Genomic DNA, 22,437 nt, shown 5'->3' with positions numbered 1-22,437 from the left:
TTACAGCATGACCTGCAAATCCAAGGAAAACAGCATGTGCATCCACAGTTGGAACAAAGGCATTCTGAGGAAAAGCAATTCCTTGTGTGTTGGCCCCAATACTTCATCTACAACAGGTTGAAGCAATCTGGGTTCAGACCAGTATCATGTGTACATGTATATACGATTTGCAACATTTGTGGTTGAGTGCTCAGTTTGTTCCGCAGGAATAAATAAATAAATAAATTGGCAAAAAGAATTTTGACAAAGAAATTTTTGCAAAAACTGTTTATCTTATGTTTTGTTGCATCCTTGAAACTAATTGACTAGTTTTTGTATTAGTGGTGGGAATGGTGAGGAGGTGGAGGTGGTGGGGCTGGTTATGGTGGTTGTAGTAGTGTTCTAGCATTGATAGGACTTCAATTTAGAAAATATTTTTCACCTGAAATGTTTTTTACCTTTCAAAAGTGAAATATTTTTTGTCCAAATAAACTTGTTTTTCGTTAATTTTTATTTTTTGTTGTATCAAACATCACAAAATGCAAAAATAAAGGATGGGTAATAAGATCAAAAATGATATTATACCTTCAAAGTTTATATAAAGCTCAAAATAATATCATCAAACCAGACAATAAAAATGACATAAAACCTTCAAAGCTTTCTGTTGAAAAAACCACCACACAACTGGAAAGATTGAATCTATTACAACCAGGAAAAGCAATAAAAACATTTTAAAATAATAATAATAATTTATATAAAGCTCAAAATTCCCCAAACCAGACAAAACTTCAATTTAGATAGAGCTCAAAATTGCAAATTGTTACATTTCAAATTAGTAAGTCCACGAAAGAAAGAAAAAAATGAGATTCCAAAACTTTCCCCCAAAAAAATTGCTATGCATCTTCCTAGAGCATCTATTTGAAACGCCTACTTGAAATATATGGAGGCCTTGAGACCCATAAAGACAAATTAGCTGAACCCAAATAACTTAACACAAAACTTTCATACCCAATACTTGAAAAATAACTTGGCACAAAACTTTCATACCTGATACTTGAAAAATAACTTGGCGCAAAACTTTCATACCCGATACTTGAAAAGACTACTGACTACTGAGTCGTCCACTCTGACTGGTGCTGTCCACTTCTAGACACTTGGTTGCCCGAAATCCCCCTGTCTTGCCGGGGAGTGGGTCGGTAGAAGCCATTTCCTCTGGATCTGTTGTAGTCACGATCACCTCCGTCCTGACCATTTCCCCCACCAAAACTCCGAGCACCAAAACGACCCCTTGGTGCTTCTGTTTGGTAGCCACCCCTGCCTCTACCCCGTCCTGTTCAAATCAACCAATTATAACAAAGTACAAACCAAACCAAGCCTTGTCTTGCAAGGAAGTGGGATCAATTGTTTTATGATATTACATAAGTTATGCAAGCGTGTACAAGTTCAAAACGGATACAAAAGCATATAAAGGTAGAAGGTAAGAATAATATTGTGGAAATGAAAGATTTATACCTAAATAACACTTAGGCCATGTTTGGATGGAAGAAATAGAGAGGTGGAATGAGAATCTCATTCCAAGTCTCTTTCATTTCATTGTTTGGGTGTGTTCAAGAATGGGAATATGATTCTAATTCGGTTACGAGGGCTGAATGAGATTTATCAATCTAGTGGAAATCGTATTCTCACATCCCCTGTGGAAGTCTCACATTCTTGGAAGAATAAGACTCATTTGATGGGCCTACAAAATTTTAAATTTTATCATAATCCTGCTATAGAGCACGGATACTTCAAAAAGGAAGAAGTATCCGTATCGTATCCGTATTGGATACCTATACTCCTAAGATAATCGTAGACACGTATCGGATACTTGTTAAAAGTATCAGATACTTCTCAATTATTTTTTCATTAATGTCACATTATTTCTAATATTTTATTTAGTTCTTTGATAAGAGGAACATAATAAGAGTTAAAGTAACAGAATTTATCAAATCAATTCATTATTGTTTTATGGATGTCTCCTATAACTACATAAAAAGTAGGGCACTTACCAATCAGTCCTATTAACTAAACTTATTTACCTACAAGTCCTGACTGATAAATTTATTACTGTAAATTATTTGTAAAAACAAGAAAGATTTATCAATAAGACTTAATGGGTAGTAAACCCCAATAGTAAGATCTATTGGTAATTTACCCTAAAAAGGTAAGGATTAAAAAGATAATATAACAATAGGAAAATTAAATATCAATAAATAAATAAATAAGCACATAAACTTAAATACAACGTTTTTACTAGTACCAAAGGGAAAAACACATTGATAAGTTGTGAATTGTTCTATTATTGTAATATAAACATATTAAACTTGATATTGAAATGAAATACTTGCAAGACTTATTGAAAATTTACAAAGTAAATAAGCAACTGTCTTAAATTATTCTTAAAGGTTAGTGTTTAGCATTATTAAATTATGTGGTTTCTCAACATTTTTGAGCTTATGTATAAGTGTAACTCACTACTAATAATTCTAAATTTTTTTTTACAAACATATCCTAACCGTACCCGTATCTTATTTTTTAAGATTTTGACATATTGACGTATCCATATCGTATTGTATCCATATCTCGTATCTGTATCCGTGCTTCCAATAATCCTGTAAAGGATTTCTAAACAAACCAAATACTTGAATTACATTAACACGGGAATGTTATTACTAGTAATTGGGATTCCTGGTAATAGGATTCCCATTCCTACGATCTAATTCATGTCAGTCAAACATAGCCTTACTGTCATCACATGATTTAACTAAAGTCAACAATACCTTATCCAAACAATTTGACAGGTTAGTTTGATGACTCATCTTGCCAATCCGTTTTGCCAAGGGCCAAAGTTTTAGCTCAACCCTACATTATCATTTAGGTTTTACTTTACTATTTCAACCTATGTTGATTTTAGTGTGCATTGCACTTGCACACCAACCAATTCAATTTTCTTTACTTGGTTTCACTAATTATATTTTGCTTTATCATTTTCTCAAGAAAAAAATAAAATAAAACAATTATTCTTCTCTAATATTTTCTTTTTCTCTGGCAACATATGCATCTAATCCCCTTTCACATCTAGTTTCTGACATTCTTCAAAGTAATCTATCTAATCCCATTTCCCATCCAATTTTTGAACCCAATTTATAGAATGGAATGCCCAAACAACATAAATTAACCCAAAAAACTCGAGACAGAGAGTTGATATGGAAATATTGACTATCTGTATGAGAACTATAGAAAAATTGAATGGATGCAATTAAGCATTCAAATATGTAGTACCAAAAATTAAAATGTGGCCAAATTAATGATGACATATCAATGTACTGCTAGTTCATTAACTATCAGAAAACTGTCCTGTTTGACAAAAACTGATGAGGATGATTTAAGTACTTACTTCCTCCTCGAGATGCACTGATTCTGTTTGCTCTCCGTCCTTCAATGAATACTTGTTGTCCAGCTATCTGAACCGTAGAAGCCTACAATACAGATTAAAAGAACCCAAGGGCCAACTTCTATATCAGAATCAAGGTTAGGAATCATAATTCAAGGGATACCAAGTCTGGTCCACAACAAGAAATTTTTATACCCCAACCAAAAATTTAAAAACGAAAATAAAAAAGGGGAAAGAAAGAGAGAAAAGGTAAATCAAATCCTGAACCAATGTAATCAGTGCAGAAAGAAAGCTTTAATGTAAATTCCACCTAAAAAAAAGATGCAATGAACTTGAAAATTGGAACTTGACAAGAAAAACTTGACATGACCCAATGCAAAATTAAAGCTCACAAATAGAACAATAATTTGTATGTCAATTGATAGAGAACATGATAGAAAAACATAAGAAAACTGAGCATTCCTTCATAACTAGAATGGTAACAAAATTTCCATTATCCAATAGATTAAAAACATCATGCATGGAAGATATGGAATCACTAGCTAAAGGGCAGAGAACACAAGGTTTTCCATGAAATTTAATTTTTCAGCGAAATTAACTGAAGAATACAAGACTGCAATGATCTCTGAGGAGACATATATTCAAACCTTGATTGCATTTTGAACACCAGTGATATCTTCAAATTCAACAAACCCGTAGCAAACACCAATATCCTGCACATCATCATGAGCAATGACCACATATTAGTTTCCTCCAAGTCAAAGGTGAAAGGATACATACAAGAGGGAAACTAAAAAGAACAAACCTTTCGGTTTCTAATGGCCACAGCATCAGGCTTGAGTTTGCCAAATATCTTAAATTCCTCCTCAATTTCAGAAGCAGACACAGTAAATGGCAAGTTTCTCACATAAACTGACTTCACTTCACCTGAGAACATTCAGATATAAAAAAATAATAATCAGGGAACAGTATCCAATGCTACCACACATGTAAGTAAAGATAAAAGCTACATAAATGTAATTATGGTCTTTTCGAGGAAAAAAGGGAAAACAAAAACTCATTACAGAACAAGCCCCATAGACATTTTTATCAAACTAAAACATCTAATTCCAATAGGCTTCTTGGACACATTTAACAGAAACATGGTGTAAGATACAGGTAACACACGAAAGGAATGTCTACCTTCATCCTCCACAGCTGAAACCTCCTCTGCAGCCTCAGCCCCGGAACTTTCTACAGCAATTGATGATGCTACAGACTGCTGAGCAGGCAATTCTGGTACATGATTCCATTCTGAAGCGGGAGGTGTGGACTTGTTAAAAGAGGCCTGAGGAGGTGCTGATGTTGCTGATTGTCCTTTAACAACCCGCAACTTCCAATGACAATCAAGCAAAATGTCAGTTGCTAAGTAATATCAATCACTATACGTAATGAATACTAACACGATTACTTTACGATCAGAAATTTTTCAAAAATTCATGGAGGTGGTAATCCAAAAAAAGGTAAACAGTACTCCATGGGAATCATGATTAAGGAAAAAGCTCACTGGCACTTGAGTGAAGAGATGAAAACAGGAAAAGCGGAAGAACATAGGAAAGGGAGACGTAGAGGTAGGTGCCCTGTGAGTTGAATAAGAATAAAAATAAAAATTGTGCAAGGGATAATTCTAGTTACTATTCTGCAACATGGTTCTGTACAAAAGAAGGTTTTGGGGTAAGGGGGAATGTGGCATCATCCTCTTTTTGCATTCTGATTGCAATTAGCTTATCATTGAAGCAGTAGGTAATAACTTGTTTTTTCAACAAGGGTAAAAACCTTTTTTTTTATATATAGGGCATGAGCTAAATAATACATACAATGGAAGCATAAGTGCGCTTTTGGGGCTCCCTGACAGGTTCCTCAGAAGGAGCAGACAGGTGATCTGGTGCGGGGCTCGTTGAACTTTGAAGTGTACCATTAGACTCTGGAAAATTGTCTTCAAGGATACTTTCAGCCTCAGGCGTGTGCTGCAGCTGTTGCTCTGAGAAACTGTAATTGTCAACTGGACCATTTTCTTTAACATCTGCAGGAGCCACAAACTCCCTGGCCTGTGTTTCTCCACCCAGCATGTAATTGGATGCTGCAAAAGCCATTATTGCCTTTACCAAATATTTAAGAAACAAAGAATAACTTTCTAGTACGTATGTGAAAAAGAATGAATGACAAAATAGACCTGCAAAATTGAAGGCAGTCATTCTATAACTAAATTAAATTACATAGAATCGCATAGCACAGTTGGTTATGTTATATTACATTTCAACCATTCACCACTTATTTTTTCCTTGTTTTAGGCAGGGCACTTCTATAGTCTTGTGTGATTGAGTTGCGGCCTCATTCCATTTTCAGTTACTTAGCCCCAGGAAAAATAAAATTGTGTGCATTCGAGTAAATCCATTTTTTTAACTGATCAACAATATCGCAATGAAATATATCCAAAGGAATTTTATGAACACATTACAAAATAATTAAATTGCTTTCTTCCAAAAGATGACTGGAAAATTAAGATTTTCATTCCTAGTGACACAAATCCTCTCAAGATTATGGAGGAGCAGGTAATTGTAGCAATTCTCTAGAAATACAGGCTCAAACATAATACCTGGTTCTCGAATAGTAGCTGAAGCATTTAGTTTGGAATCAAGATTGCTCTGGGCTAAATAGGCAACTGGATGGTGGTGAAGAGGTTCATCATCAATAAAGTGAAAGATATCATTGAGAACAAAGAACCCTTTCTCTTGTGGCGCAAGGAAGAAAGTCTGCACAAATTTCCTCCTGCCACTGAAATCTTTAGTATGCACAGATCCAGAAACCAACACAAGAACACCTCCATTCCAAGATTCAAGGGAATGCGCTGTCTTGATTTCTACTCCAGTGTAATTGAGCGACATAACAAGTGTATGGATTTGCTGCCAGAAAGAACGACAGAAGAGTGAACCCAAAATGTTTATTACTTGTTACCACTAAAACCAGAAGAACTGAAAAATGCTATGGAAATATGAAAGTCAAACCAGCAAGAAAATGCAACCAAGAGTTGGAAGGAAGGATTTAAGAAACCGGACAAAGCAACGAAATTATGGAGCATATTACTCCTGTGAAGAAGTGAAATTGAGCTTATATTTAAAGCTTTCACTGACTACATAATAATATATTAATTACAGTAACTTAGCATCATTAGGCAATTATAATACTTGATTAGATATTGAAATCATTACCACAAAAGTTTTTGCAGATGTCTTACTTGGACAAGCACATAACAATGAAGATAATTTGGAAGATAACCTGACATCAGCAAGCTACCTGGACACCTGCTTGAAGTAAACTAGGATAGATCTCATTCTATGCCTGCAACTTCATAAGTAAGAGTCCAATTTTGTATTCACTACAAGTCTTTTTTGCTGCCTGTAGCTAGCATGGACAGGTCATTATTATCTGATCAAGATGAATGTCTTTGCAATTATTAATTAATGTAGCATAAGCAAAGTGAGAGACCATTGAGCTCACGTACCAGAACTGTGTTGCATGGATGCTTCTACTTTCCCCAGTTTACCGGTTAGACACTTAGATATGTGGGATTGTGGTTATCAGAATCCCGATCTGGATCTTACGATCCATTTGAGTACAATCGATCCGAATCGTGTAAAAAATTCCTTATAAGTAGGATCATTCGAACCTAGCAATGGGATCTTATAGGATCATGGAATCCCAATCCAAATCCGATCTTATCTGATCCAATTTACAAGCCTTATTTTGTATTGCATGACATTTTATTGTAAATTTTATGTTTGCTGTCTAAATACCAATTTATGTGGTCAAAATAAATAATAAAAAATTTACTATTGAATCAAATAGACTAAGAAAAACAAACATTCAAATATTGCAGTAATTTAAGAAAATTAACTAGTCGGAAAAACAAACTTAGCTTTATCGGAGTCTAAGAAGGGTAAGATAATTGCAACTTAATCCTAATTTTTGGAGAGATTATTTTTATGACTCGAATCCGCTCCACCAGGGATGCTAATGACAAACCTTATCATTTGGTTAAGCTGCTCTTTTGAGTTCTTAATCTATTTTCATATTCAACTTTGTTAAATATTTTTTCTTCACTTTTTACGCATTATTGTAGATTGTAAAGTATTTGTCATAAAATTCTTCATCTTCACCTTTTTTGATGAAATATAAAACTTTTACCATCGAATTTTCTATTATATAATATTATATGTACATTTTACATGGAGTATTATGGGTATGTTTGGTTTGATTTTGAGAGAATAGTTTTTAAAAATTGTTTTGGAGAGAGTTTAGAAATTTTTTTGGTTTGTTTGGTTGTGTATTTTGAAAGTAGTTTTGGAGTTTGGAAGTTTGAAATAATTTGATATTTTGTTATGATTGAGTAGATGTGTGTGAGCGAAAAAGTCATTGAGAATGAGAGAAAAGAGAGAAAAAGTGATTGATTGATAAGTAAGAGAGAGAAAGTGATTTTAGAAATTATTTTAGAAAATTTACAAACCAAACAAATTTTTTTTAAAAATATTTCCAAAATCACTCTACAAATCCAAACCAAACATACCCTATATTTTTCACAATATCTTCACTTCTTTTTAATATAATATAGGCTCATTTTGTGTATACTTTTTAAGAAATATTTATTTAAATTAAATTATTATGTAATTTGTCTTTTTCGGTAGGATCTTACGATCATCGATCCGATTCTACGATCCGATCCTATAAACACCTCCAACAATCCAACGTAGGATCCCGATTTTGACAACCTTGTGTGGGATATGTCTCCAAAACCCATACCCAATTTAGATACTTAAATTCTCTAATTTTATATGACATTTGAAGAAGAATATATTCAAATTTGTTAGTAAAAATATATTTTTATCATCTCATACAAATGAGAGATATAAATTCCATATCTTCCCTCCATTCCATTTAATTTGAAGTACATTCCTAAATAATTTACATATTATCCAATGTTGTTAATACCATAAAGATCAACGTACCATTTTTGAAATGGTACATACCGGTGCATTCCAACATAACGATTTGAATTTATCATATATTATATATATTTTTTTTTTTTTGTAATTATTTTTTTTTACTTAGATGCATATATTTTTACTTCTAAAAAAATTAATTGAGATGGCCATATTTTCTTACTATATATGTCTTGTTTATTATTTGATATAGAAGATTTACAACTATTAATACAATGGTTCTACACGAATATTATTAACATCTATGGTAAGTGGTAAACAAAATGTGTGAAAGAAATATGGTAAAAGTAAGTGTCACTTAATCTTTCATATAAAGAAAAAATAAAATAAAAAAAACAAATAAAAACAATAAATGAGGAAAAGAGTTGGCAACTAAGAAGCATGAACACAAACAAGTGACACAACACGGATGCGACACAAATACACAGACACGGCAACTTGCAAAAAATGCAAGACACCATATGTGGGGAACACGCACATAATATACAATTTTTATGTTTATTATATGTCATATATATGAACATATCACTCAACAAGGGGAAAAAAAATGCATCATAACTCTAATTTCTATAAATTTACATTATTTTTCTTTCAACATTGTATCTTAAGTAATTTTGTTCAAACTTATAATTAATTTCATGTATGTCCAAACAATGGACACGTGTGTCCTCCAAGTATCCGAAGAGTGTCCAGGTCTCAAATTTTTTTAAAAAAAATACGACACGTTTAGACAAATGTTGAACACATATCGGGAAGTGTCCAACCAGTGTCAATGTCCAACATGGACACAACAAGAACACACCACCTTCTTAGAAGTGTCTATACTTCTTAGGTTGGCAGTCTTTTAGAGTGTAGATTCAAGGGAGTTTTTTTTTAAACTTTTTTATTAGCTTTTGTCATTACTGAAATTAGCAACTTTGGTCAAGTCAAAAGTTGTATATAGATTGTATGATTATATATATAGATTCTATACATCTTCCTTTCTCGCACTATTGTAAAACCACACCACCCATTCTCATTTCTGTTTATACCAATATCCATTTCATTCTCTCTTCATCTCTTTCAAAACCAGTATTGTTCCGTATAGAAACTGAAAAGAGGCTGGTACGGTCGAAAAATGTCAGGATTGCCCAGATCGACAGACCAGCATTTTAAACAAAACGAAACAGAAGATCAGGTGTTTCATATTTTCGATGAAACAGTACACCTCAAGTTGTACCAGCCGGTATGGAATAGGATTCATAACATTGATCTTATCTAAGAATATTATACAATATGCAATACATATAAGTGTTTAAAGACGTATCCCCGTACCTCTACCAACTTTTAGAATATATCCCAATATCTTAAGAATTAGGTTTAGTAATACATGCCGCCTAGACATACATCCGCACCCAATACTCATACCCGAGTCCATCTAATATACTACGTGCATGAGAAGCAAACACTAAGAATATTCTAACAAATAATGCAAAGACAATGTCCATGCATTTTAAGAGTATTTCACAATGCAAAACTAATTCAGAATTCTTTGAACCTGCTTAGCTGGATGAGTGTTAGAATCAAAAGTTCATAGTAAAACAATAATCATACAATTAAAATTAAAAATTAAAAAAAGCCAAAAATGTCTTTGTACTAATATGACTAATGGCCATATTAAATGAAAATTTCCATCCATCTGCCCCATCAGAAACTGAAAACCACTGCTCCTAGGACCAACAAATTTCGCGTTAAAAAGTAATATGATAATTTTTAAAAACTCTGATGGGTTGGGGTTCGAGGGAGGACAAGAAGCAAAGAAAAACCAAGTGTTAAGGAATAGAGGAGGGAATATGTGTATCATTGTGTCAAGAGTAAGGACAAGGCAAAATACTATAATTTTTTTATAATAATTAGAAAAAGGAAAAAAAAAAAAAAAGGCACTAGGTTTTTTTCCTGTCTACTCAACATTTTTTTCTAACAATTGAAAAAAAAATTCAAGCATGCACATTCAACAATAAGTCAACTCCCCCCTTTAGGGAGATCCATCTTACATGGGTAAACAAATGACAGCTGAGACATCCATGTCTCACTAATTTAAAAGTCAGAATTCTACAAGTAGGTGCTTTTGTGAAATAAATTCCTAAGAAAAACCACTCTCTTCTACGGGGTGCCCAAATATGGATCAAGCCATGAAGATGATAGATGGTACATTTAATAATGATAAAAATAAAAGGAGCATCTCACCGCAGCATTAAGCCAAAGGATTGTTCATTGTCTATGATCATTAAATTACCTTATTCCACGGATGGCTTTACGTTGGGGCAAGTGGTGGCAATGGCCCCCACTAAACTTTGAAGAAAAAAAACGTTTTATATTGTGAAATATTTTGATAAATATTGTTTTATACAACTTGTCCCAACTGAATTTGTTTATGCCCTGATACCACCTCACCCACTTAGATTTGTATATTTCTATCTCTCTCTCTTTTTGTAACTTTTCCCATCTTTTATCTCTCTCATGAAATGGAGCAATGTGAAATTGGAGAAAAACTGTAATCTGCTCCAATGTCCTAAGGAAACCCACTAGAATATTAAAAAAATTAAGGATTAATTCATACATGACTTAAATTAGTGTCATGTTACTATTAATTAACATTATTTGTGTTAATTTTGATTTTAACAAATCAGGTGACTATTAAGTTGTATTGAATTATTGATTTGCTAGTTTACTAAATTGCACTTATATTAGGAGCTTCATATTTGGAGGGGGAGAGGGGGAAATTTATTGTCAATTAGAAGAAAAAATATGTGCATAATTCCACGTAAAAATTTTCCCCAACTTGACAAAAACCTTAGCTCCACCCCTGCCTTATTCTATAGCAGCTATAATCAAATGTAATACACAGAAAGAGGAAAGGAAATGCATATACTCACAAAAACTTAACCATAGGGTTTATCCCAATGGCCAACAACTATGTATCTTACTAGGAGATCACAGGTTCGACTCCCCTCCCACTCCAATCAAGCAGAGAGGGTCGGGGGACCTAGCCCCTTCAAAATTTTGAGGAAGTCCACTTTTATAATAGCACAATCTTCAAAATAAATAAAAATTCAATTCAACACCCAAAAAAAATTTAAAAATGCACTCTGTATGAGGGTTCCCATGCAAAATTTAAAGCCTCGTATAATGGCCACCTAAAAAATTTGGCCCCCTATTAAAAGGTTATTGGTACATTTTTTAAAAATCTTGCAATAAACTAGGAATATATAGTCCATTTGATTGGTGTGAAATCATATTTCTTTTTGTTTTAAAAAAAAAAAAAAAAAAAATTGCTGAAAGAGAGTTAAATTGTGCTAGAGAAAAGAGATGGTTTCCTAAATTGTCCAACAACAGTCATTTTGTCCAATAATAAAATGAGGAGCTACAATCACAACTCATTTGACAATAAAGACACAAACAAGAAGATCCCATTCCATTCTTAACAAGAAAAAGTTGTCACCATTGGATTGCCAAACATCTGCCTCCAATTCTCATTCAAATATTCAAATCTACAACTAAAACCATAACTAATACACACATATAGAGAGAGAATCCTAAAACCCAATACCAGCATTGCCGTGGCCGTCTCTCTCGTGTTCCCATCAATACGAATCATTGTACTGGCATCACTGTAAAAGTGATGAACAAAATCAGGTTGGTGCTGAAGAACATGGTAGTACTGCCCAACAAAGTACGTCCCAACCTGAATTCAGAGCAAAATGTGATTTTTAGATAGAGAAAGCAAATACAAAGACACACTTTTGTATATATATATATATATATATAGAGAGAGAGAGAGAGAGGTGAGAGGACCTGAGCAGCAGTGACGGGCAAGTGAAATGGAGTCGCCATAACCAGTGTGGAGAGGAAGGAACGAACGAACCCTAAAACCCTAGAGCTCCAATCAAACCCTAGATCTGCAATGTGACTGAAGATCTGAAGAAACAATTACAATAATAAAACCTCCAAATCTAAAAGATTACACACCTACAGATGGAAAAACGAGTCTTTCCAGAGAATGAATAGGGAATCTAGCTAGAGAAAGAGGGGGTTTTTTTTCCGGGAAAAGATCTGTGGATCTGAGAATGAGATTTTGAGAGAAAAAACGAAAATATATATAAATAGATATACATATAGATATATATATATATATAGAGAGAGAGAGAGAGAGAGAGAGAGAGAAAACAAACAAAAAAACTAAAAGTAGATTTGGAGAGGAAAAGTTTGTACGTGTCTGAGTATGGTCGCTTCATAGGGGAAATATTATATGGTGTTTTTTATGCAATTTTATTGGGTACCTAATTTGTTTGTTATTGGTTGAAAACGTGGAGTTTGAAATTTTGTGTTAACTTTTGAAAGATAACTGAACAAGTGGCATCCATTGCATGCTGAAAAATATTGTTCCAATACTACCAAATAATTTCATTATTTTGCTGTTGTGTTTTTGCGTCATTATGGCTTGGTTTGGGAAGTAAGTTGGCTTTTTGGCTTTTAACTTTTTTGGCTATTTTAACCTGGGCTAACAAGCTTGGTTTGGGAAGGGTTTTTTGGCTTTTTGGCTTTTTTAACTTTTTTTGTGAGAGAAGAATGTAATGATTATAGGTTGGATGTGATGTTTTGTTTGTTATGGCTAAAATAGTCTATTTTGTTTTTTGTGGCTAAAATAACCAAAAAAGCCTGAAAATCAACTTGCCAAACAGAGGCATGACGTGTTAAATGCATAGCTCTAAAAAAAATAGCACTAAACCAAATGAAAAAAATATATATATAAATACAACTATCACGTTATGGGGGACCAACTCACTTAGAGCTTCCCTAGAGCTTCATATTTAGTGTTCCTAAGTATTTTTGATATTGTGATTAAAGCTTGGTACAGGGTTATTCGATTTAAGAAAATCGATCAACTCGAATTGCCTACACTTATTTGAGCGGTTTCACAAAATCATTAGGTCGAATGCAAGTTAGTATTTTCTTATGTTACAAGCAGGTTATGGATTTCACCTGTACCCGTACTCACCGACTTGCATCTTTATACATTTTTTTTAAAAAAAAAAAAATCTAAACTGCCCGATTTTCTTGTAAATTTTATAAAAAGGAAAGATAAAGTTAGTGGCAAGTTTTTTTATCTCAGAATCTTTATCAACATTTGAGTTTTATGTTGCCTTTGAACAAAACTTCAAGGTTTGTTTTTGCAAATTATTATTATTATTTTTTTTTCTAGATCACAAACAAGGGTATAAAACCTTTATTTTTTTTCTTTTTCGCCTCAAGAAAATTCTTACAAAAAGCAATGAGATTTTTTATAGAGTTTACGAGTTTGCAAATGATTTTATTTTATGAGTTTGGATAGAATTTGAAAACAATTTATTTTGATTCCCAGCTAGTTATTATTATTGCATTTAGTTTTTCGATAAATGTAAAAATTAATAAATAATTACTTTTAGATAAATTTAGGATTTTGAATGATTTTACTTTAATTGTGTTGTTGAGTACTAGATAGAAAATGAATTTCAAAAATGCTAGACACCTCATGTGAGATATTTAGTAGAATTTTTGGGATCTTTGGCATTACTCAATGAATTTTTAAATGAAAAAGTCCAATCTGCAAACCACCCGCAACTGTCTGCACATTTGTGAACCATATCCGCACAAATTGCAACCCGCACTGCAGACGGTTACGAGTTCAATTTTTTGCAAACCGCAAACATGCGAGCGAATCCAAACCGCAAACTGAACCGTCAAAAATCGATCCGCTAACACCCCTAATTGTGATGGATATCATATGCAAATGTAAGCTATGATTTAAATTTTAAAAAAATAATAATAATTAGAATAAATCATAAATACATTTTTTGAGATTTACTTAAAATACAAATTGTCCTATGTAATTCTCGAAAATACATCCATCCTCTTTACGTTTCTAATTGCATAACAAATGACTTTTTTTATTAATAAATCATTAAGACAATTAACTATTTTTAATGATGTTAAAAATATATTTCAATTAAAAATTTAAGTAATTTTATAACTATATTAGAAAGTAGTTAGGAATTTTGTTTTTTTTATTAGTTCCGTTAAATGAAATTTTTGACAATCAAGTAATTATAATTTCTAAAATTACTAGGACAATTCGTATTTTTACTAAATCTCAAGAGATGTATTTAAAATTAACCTTAACTATAAAAGGAATTTACGTGTAGGTCCTAATAGATAGACTAGTCCAATAGGTCCTCCAATAATTAATGGCATTTTTCATCCAACACTATTAAAAAAACGTTACTAATTGTTAATTTTTAGCAACAATTTAAAAATTTTGTCACAAAAAAAGTCATTAATTATAAGTTTTAGCGACAATTTAAAAAAATCATCACAAAACAACATCACTAATTTTCAACATTCAATGACAATTTAAAAAATTTGTCACAGGAAAAGGTCATTAATTGTAAATTTTAGCGACAATTTATAAAGCCCGTGACAAAAAAAAGTCATTAACTGTCAATTTTTAGGGTCATGCAAAAAATCGTCACAAAAAAAATATTTTTAGTGATAATTTTTCTATTACTTTTTTTAATAGGACAATGAAAATTAAATCCAATTATTCGGACTAATTGATAATTTACCATAATTAGAAGCTCAGAAATGATACATCCCTCTACTTTGGGAGTTCTAAAAGAGCACTAATAATGTGAAAAATCAAATATAAATAAATAAATAAGGTCAAAATATCACATCACATAATACCCACACACCAATTAGAATTATTAGAGCTCTTAATTTAGAGCTCTCAATCTCTTTTCTTAGAAGGTAGGACGCTGAAGCGATTGTATATTTTAACATTATGTTTAGATATTTAGGAGATAAGAGAAATGAAATGAAATGTTAAGTTGGAGAAAATAAAATAAAATAAATGATTGTAATTTCTCTTCTTTTTATTTGATTAAGTTAGAAATAAAGAAAAAATAATAATAATTTATCTCGTATCTTATTTGAATAGATTATATTAAAGAAAATAAAATAGAATAAATTCTTCCAAGTTATTTTATCAAAATAAGATTTTATGTTTTTATTTCTTTTGTTGATAGATGGACAATTTGGTAATACACAAAATTTAGTGATCTTTCCATTAATTCTCTCTCAATCTCTCTAGTTTTGGAGAGATTTAAAAAGTGGGGGAAAGCTTCTCTCCAATTTGTATCGGACTGAGGGTGTTGTTGGGTCTCTGTGGGCCTATCATGAAACTCGCATTGGTGATCTGAACCATTCAATGTGTACAGCTCATCGAGTATTTTATTCCAACAAAAAAAACACATTAATTGGATATCGATAGACATTTGATCAAATCACATTTGTGTTAACGGTAACTATGGTTTTAAAAATAAATCATAAATACAAATATGATTTGATCAAGTGGCTATCGATATTCAATTAACATAATTTTTTCTTAAGGATGAAGTACTCAATGAGCTCTACATATTCAACAGTTCAAATTATCAATGTGAACTCTGTAATGGACCGACAAAGGCCCACAACACCCTCTAGTTAGAAAATCCAACTGTCCCAACTAGAGAGAATCCTCTTCCTAAAAAGTAAGTTATGAGAGAAATAACTCTCTCCATTTTCTTCTCATTTTTCTCCTAGTTAGTAATCCAAACAAGTGATTAGGATTAAGTGAGATTGATTTCTTTTATTTCCTTTTTCTTTTCTCTTCAATCGAAACGAGTTGTAAAGTTGTGTTTGGATTATAAATTTGGATACAAATTTGAAGAGGATAAGAGAAAAAATAGATGAAATGTAATTATATTTCACCTACTTTTTAAATCTTTTTTCTTAATTTATATTTAAACTTATAATATAAACACAACTTAAGATTTTTAAAGAGTAAAAGTTTTTTAAAGAGTAAAAGTTTATGAAAAATTGCAACATGCAAATAATGTAAAAAATATATTATACGAGACAGAATATTTCATACTCATATAATTGGTGTCGTCTATAGGAATCTCAGAAAACTTACCTTTTGATCAAGTTTTCCTTCAACAAGCTTTAATGGCGCACAACGAAGATTTGTCACATTCCATTATTGACAGCTAGACACCAAAAGCAAACAGGAGGCGTGATGATTTGTCTTCTGTTTCGCCCATGGCGGATTTGGACCTCAGTGATGGAACCCTTATAGGGGTACGTGAGAAAACGGGGGTTTGAACCCTCGCTACTCCCAAAGCCTAGATGGATAAGGGCAACGAACAGATACCCAAGTTTTAAAGGATCACGTGAGGAAGCAAGACGAGTTGATAAAAGAAGATGGTGGCAGACATGGAGGCTTTGAAACGCCAAGTGAGAGGCAAAGGTGTGATAGGAATAGAGATCCATGAAGGATGAACGCGATCTCATGATTCTAGAGATCAAGATGGACATGTCACACCTACACATTTTGGGAGTAGAAGTTTCAGGACAGGAGACTCTCATTCGAGGACTTCCATAACTCACCACTCCAGGTCTAAGAGAGCGAGGTCTGAAAGATCTTACACTAAAGGTAGTAGTTATCACATGCGCACACTCATCAAACATCATCTCGATATAAAGAACTACCCAGATTGGAAGATTTGCAGACTATTTTGGAGAAGATGGCACAAAAGAGAGAAGTTGCCCAAGCACAGGATCCCCAAAGGGTATCTGTGTAGGCACCCCATTTGTGACCGTCCTCAAGACTTGGACGTCATCGTTTGAACACTCGATGATCATCCATACTTGTGTTCGTTTTGAGTTTCTGAAGGTCTCAGCTGTGTGCCTTGCCTTGGAGCCTCTCAACTTGTCTATTTTGTGCTCGGTTATGGACCAAGAGCTTGTGACTTTGTTTCTGAGGGAAGAGGGTGGCCTGCTAGCCATCCCTACGACCCATCGGCCAGGCCCCGTGCCCATCAGCCATGCCCTCTTTCCATTGGCCATCAGTGGTGGCCAATCGGCTTCACTGATGGCCGATCGGCACCTTTAATGGCTGGTGTAGACGTCCCTGAACGTCCCGGGAGGGAAATCTCGTTTTGTTCATTTGGGGTCACTACAGTTCAGGACTCAATGTCACGGTCCTGTATCTAATCTCGCAGAGTGCAATGCAAGACCGATGAATCATCAAAGAGTCCAAATTCGGTAAATCATTTTTTTGAAAGAAGTGCCAAACATGGACTGCTTTGCCAAATACAGAGTCGCCACCTAAATATTTTATTTTTGGGAAATTTAGGAAACCCTAACTCGTTGCTTAAGGCCACGTGTCCGTCATCACCAAAGTTGCCTCAGCTCGAGAACTTGGGTACGATTGGGGAAGGTCACTTCGTGAGCACCCCCACTCGCCCGATCAAAGATCGGCCTCTACTAACCATGATATCTAGTTTTGAAAACATTATGTGTTCTTATTTCGGTTATTAGCCTAGATTTACTACGTGATGCGCACAACATACAAGTATAGACTGGGTCACCTGAATTGGAACAAAACATTTCATGTTTGTTTATTTGAAAATGGTTTGATGGTGCTACCCGCAAGTAGGCTAAGACGTGGATTTGCCACACTCAGGTGGGCTTAGAAAACAAGGTGATTTGCCACTATCTAGTGGGCTTAAAACTCATAATTTGATGAATTGTTCCAATCCAAGTAACCCAACCTTCACCCACAGGCATTTAGGCAAGTATATCATATAAGAAAATATCCTCATGGTAAGCATGCTATCATGGCAGTCACTCACACACATGCAAGGATGCTAAAGCATAAATACTTACCGAGTACTCCAAGCCAAAATAGAAGTTATGTTAGAAATCCATGCATGATCCTAACTATACAAAAATGCCTAATGCAACACATGCAAAAATGCAACTATAATAGGCTCAGCTATTCTAAAATGACATGTGAAATGCTACAATTAACAAGTATTCAACTTGGAATTGAAATACAAATGCAGTTAGTATGATGCGCCGAGCCCGGTGCGTGCAATACAGATGAATGATGCAAACATGCTATCATAAGTATGCTAATTGAAACATGCCCTAATCTAACCATCATAAGCTAGTAAATAAAAGGGAGAAAGACGTGGGGTTAGAAGACATACATCACACACACGCACACTTATTACAACATTGCCCTCGATCGGAGGGTCCGAAAGAATAATATACAGTCCGAAATGAATAATAAAATATTACAAAACCCTAATTAATTAACAAATTAACTAGAAAGCGATAAATCAGCATGTAAGCCTATGGACTGCCTCAGCTCTATTCCAAATGATGGGAGATGCATGCTTGAGTTGCCTGGCGCGAAAGTCGATTGCGATGCCCCGATTCGCCTCTGTTTGCAATTGTTTTCGGAACATTGCGCAACGCTCCAAAAGGCCGCTGATTTCTGATTTACTGCAACAGAAGGCAACAAAGGGGCATGGCAAAGTATTTCACATATGTATGCATGACTACTCTTCGAGGAGTGTAGTCCTCGTCCTCGTGCCACCAATCACGCATATCGATGCATGATGGCCGAGGAGCCGAATTGCACAACTTAATATGAGATGAATGCACATGAAAACACAACAAGACCTAAACTCCATCATGGGTAATCCGGAGTGTCGGTGACAGGGAATTGAGACACGTTCCGTCACTCGGAGTACGAAACGTCCCTCGTTTCCCGTGCTTGGGCTAACTCTTATCCCAAACACAATGCAAATGAGATGGCATACATAATGCGACTAACATACAACCTAGCATACACAATGCTATGAGATGGCATACACAATGGTCGATGTAACATGGCATACACAATGCACTAACACGCAACCTAGCATACGCAATGCTATGAATTGAAAAGACATACACAATGCATGATGGACTTACACCAACATGAGTGGACCTCAGCCACACTCACATCAGTGGCCATAAGATGAAAATGAGACCACCGAAATGCGTGCACACATGCACGCAAACCGAGGACCGAACCTAAGGCACAACATGCAACTCTAACAAGGCATGGCAAGGCATGCAACATGGCATTCAAACATGTAAATTTCAGCACTGAAATATGATGCAAAACGATCCTGAATCATGGATATATGGCACTCGATGCATGAGATGAGCCCGAAACTTCAAAACTAGGCACATGTATTGACTTGTAGCTATACAAAGTATGAATTATTTGACCATAAAGCACAAAGACAGAGCCAAGGTAGTTCCAAAACATGAACATTTCTAGTTCAAAGCATGACCAAAAGATGCTAGCATGATGGACTAAAATAGCATGCAACTTTGACTAGCAAACATGGTTTACATGGCATGCATATGAAGCATATGAAATCTCACCAAACCAGCAAAAATCGGTGAATAAAACATGCCAAAATATGTCCAAATAATCACTGAAATGCAGCCAATATGTGCAAAAATGAGGGGCTTCTTTGGAAGGGCATACAAGGGGTAATTAAACACATGCATCAAGGACACTTAGCATGGCCAAACCAACTCTGGAAATGAGTTATGACAGCCCTAAAACTCATAAAATTGGCCCTGAAATCAGTCTAGGAAACATGCAATGAAAGGCCTCCTCAAAAGGCCTTGAATGGAATTGTTCTACACATGCATTGTAGAGATAAAATATGATCAAAAGGACCCTAGATAGACTTAAGGTAGACCCCAAAACTCACAAAATGAGGCCTGGAAAGTGACTTCCATGCATGCAAAATAGGGTCCCTTTGGAAGGCCTAAAAGATTCCCAAACAAGACAAGGAGAGAGGGGGTCACCCCCCTCTAATTTTGGCCCTCAAAAATGCATCAAAGCCATTGAAAATCCACTGGATTTCAGTGGCTAAGAGGCCAAACCATGGCCAATGCAAGTGCTCTAATGCATAGCCTTAATCATGAAGGAATGAAGCATGCATAGGGGAAGATGACCCCAAAAAGAGAATAGACCTTAATCAAACATAAAGATAATATCAAAACAAGATTTTTTTCAGGTTAGGTCGAGGTCTAAAATGGCTCACAAATAAGGCTAATGTATCATGCAAAAACAGCCCTAAAAGAGAGATTGAACAAACAGGGCAGCAAAAGGCATCAAACAGCAAAGAGCCCTTTAACAAAGTTTAAGAGGGCTCAAAAAAAGATACTTTACAGTTTATGGAAAATCTCGAATATGCTCACAAGTAAGGCTAAAATATGATGCAAAAATAGCCCTAAAAGAGAGATAAAGGGAAAGGGGCAGTAGATGGCCTCAAACAGTAAAGAAACCTTCAACAAAGTTGAATAGAGGCTCAAAATAAGGTACTTCACATTTTGGCTCGAAGCCCATAAATGCTAAAAAATAGGGCTAATATGTCATGCAAAATAAGCCTCAAAAGAGGGATAAAGCACAAAGGGGGAGTAGAAGACTTCAAACAGAGAAAAGTCATTAATCAAACATGAAGATGAGCTCAAAATAAGACTATTTTTAGTTCAGACCGAAGCCCAAAAATTTAAGCAAAAGGGGCTAAGATATAGAACAAAATAGTGCAAAAATTGGGAGAATAGGAGCTTACCCTTGTAGCCCAACTTTCCAGCAGCCTTTGGTCCAAGGAAATGAGCTTTCAACCTCTGCAAATGACTTCCAAGGGGTTGGAATGGATGATGGTGGTGTGGTGCTATGGGTTGTAGTGTAAATGGACCAAGGAAGTTAGGGTTTTGGAGCTTAGAATAGTGGCAATGAAGGAAGATGTATATAAGCCTTGGTCAAAAAATGTCTAACCTAAGATATGAAGAGGAGGGCCTCTCTTATAGAGAAGAGAGGCCAAAGCTTCTCTTGGAAGCTTCAAAGATCCTCCATATACGTATATGGAGGATGTACCAAATGGTCTCCAGCTAGCACAGCTAGATTACACTCAAAAAGGGCAAAAGCAATAAGCAGGCCGGCCAGTTCAAGTGGCCGGTCGGTCACTCCCCCTGGTCGGCCGACCAGGGGTCAAAAGGTTCAAGAACAATTGCTGATCGGCCTACCCAGAAAGGTGGCCTCCTAGATGACTAGAACACAGCCCTATGGAGAAAAACCAGAAAATGTGACCCAAGAGAGAGAAAATCTAGCTTTTAAGTAAGGGTCAAAAGGATCAAAGTGAATTACTGGTCGGCCTACCCATATTGGTGGCCTCCCAGATGAGCACAACACAATGGTGGTATGAAAAGCCAGAAAATGTGGCTCAAAAGTGAGAAAAACTAGCTTTCTGTCAGAAAAACCGACTTTTGGAGAGAGAAAATGAGAAAACTGATTTTTCAGGGGAAGAGGTGGCCGGCCACCATCGTACCACCTTCTTACCAGTGAAAATAGGGTCCCTACCAAAAATGGACCAAACGGATGCAAAACGAAGGTTCGAGGGCCAAAACGCGCGGTTCGGGGCCCCGAAAACAGGTTGTTAGGCACCGGAAGTGGCGTATGACCACGAAGGTGGTTTCCAGGGCCACAGTGTTCCTCTAAAGGGAGGAAATAAGATATGTGCCAAAAACCAAAGCAAACGGAGGTAGTTAAGCGGTCCCGAACCGAGGCACACGGCCGACGGCTCCGAAAATCGAAAACCGAGCTCCAAACGGGAAAAATGGCCTACGACCACGAAACGTAGCCTACGGCCACTGAGAGATGGTCTACGAGACCTCTCCCTCCCTTTGGGAAGAGAAAACAGAGAAAACAGAATCTGATTCGCAAACCGAGGCAAAGCACAAAAGAGCCTCGAAGTTCGGAGATAAGGCTCTCAGCCGAGACTCTGAAACCTCAGGTCGAACACAATATGCAACATCACCGAGTGCTCAAATGGTGGCGTCTACATCTTAAGGTCGGTCAAAAATGGGGTGTCTACAGCTGGTCGGCCATACTTTTTGGCCGAGGCCCTTTTTCTTGCTTTTGCAGATATTTTTATTGCCAGCTGTGCCAGCTGGTGAGCATAGATTGCATCCACCATATACGTGTATGGAGGGATTGATACAAGCCTCTAG

The 22,437-nt window shown here is 35.2% G+C and overlaps 1 protein-coding gene across 2 annotated transcripts; it reads right to left on the bottom strand.

Annotated features, from left to right (window-relative positions):
• Positions 1 to 708: 708 nt before the first annotated feature.
• LOC114261228 (nuclear transport factor 2) lies at positions 709 to 12,674 on the bottom strand. Of its 2 annotated transcripts, XM_028201468.2 has the most exons (10): positions 12,457 to 12,674; positions 12,283 to 12,386; positions 12,038 to 12,172; positions 6,048 to 6,354; positions 5,269 to 5,531; positions 4,595 to 4,784; positions 4,218 to 4,339; positions 4,060 to 4,125; positions 3,416 to 3,497; positions 709 to 1,309 (listed from the first exon to the last, which is right to left on the bottom strand). In XM_028201468.2, exons 2-10 carry the CDS (start codon positions 12,319 to 12,321, stop codon positions 1,089 to 1,091), a joined length of 1,425 nt encoding a protein of 474 aa, XP_028057269.2. In that variant the 5' UTR covers positions 12,322 to 12,386; positions 12,457 to 12,674; the 3' UTR covers positions 709 to 1,088. The 2 variants fall into 2 exon arrangements, with proteins under 2 accessions (XP_028057269.2, XP_028057270.2); XM_028201469.2 differs by lacking the exons at positions 12,038 to 12,172; positions 12,283 to 12,386; positions 12,457 to 12,674 and adding an exon at positions 6,687 to 7,956.
• Positions 12,675 to 22,437: the final 9,763 nt, after the last annotated feature.

The sequence above is a fragment of the Camellia sinensis genome, chromosome 7 (assembly GCF_055761805.1).
Source record: "Camellia sinensis isolate YWXY chromosome 7, ASM5576180v1, whole genome shotgun sequence".
Lineage (NCBI taxonomy): Eukaryota > Viridiplantae > Streptophyta > Magnoliopsida > Ericales > Theaceae > Camellia > Camellia sinensis.
Note: the sequence above shows the minus strand (reverse complement) of the source record. Positions and strands in the feature narration are given on the sequence as shown.

What these genes read in the sequence shown, in the direction of transcription:
- LOC114261228 (XM_028201468.2), bottom strand. Translation starts at nt 12,321, where the DNA reads ATGGCGACTCCATTTCACTTGCCCGTCACTGCTGCTCAG. An exon ending in GTGTTCAAAATGCAATCAAG is followed by an intron (nt 3,498 to 4,059) that starts GTTTGAATATAT and finishes TCTGTATTGTAG; the next exon opens with GCTTCTACGGTTCAGATAGC. An exon ending in CAGTGCATCTCGAGGAGGAA is followed by an intron (nt 1,310 to 3,415) that starts GTAAGTACTTAA and finishes TGATTTGAACAG; the next exon opens with GACGGGGTAGAGGCAGGGGT.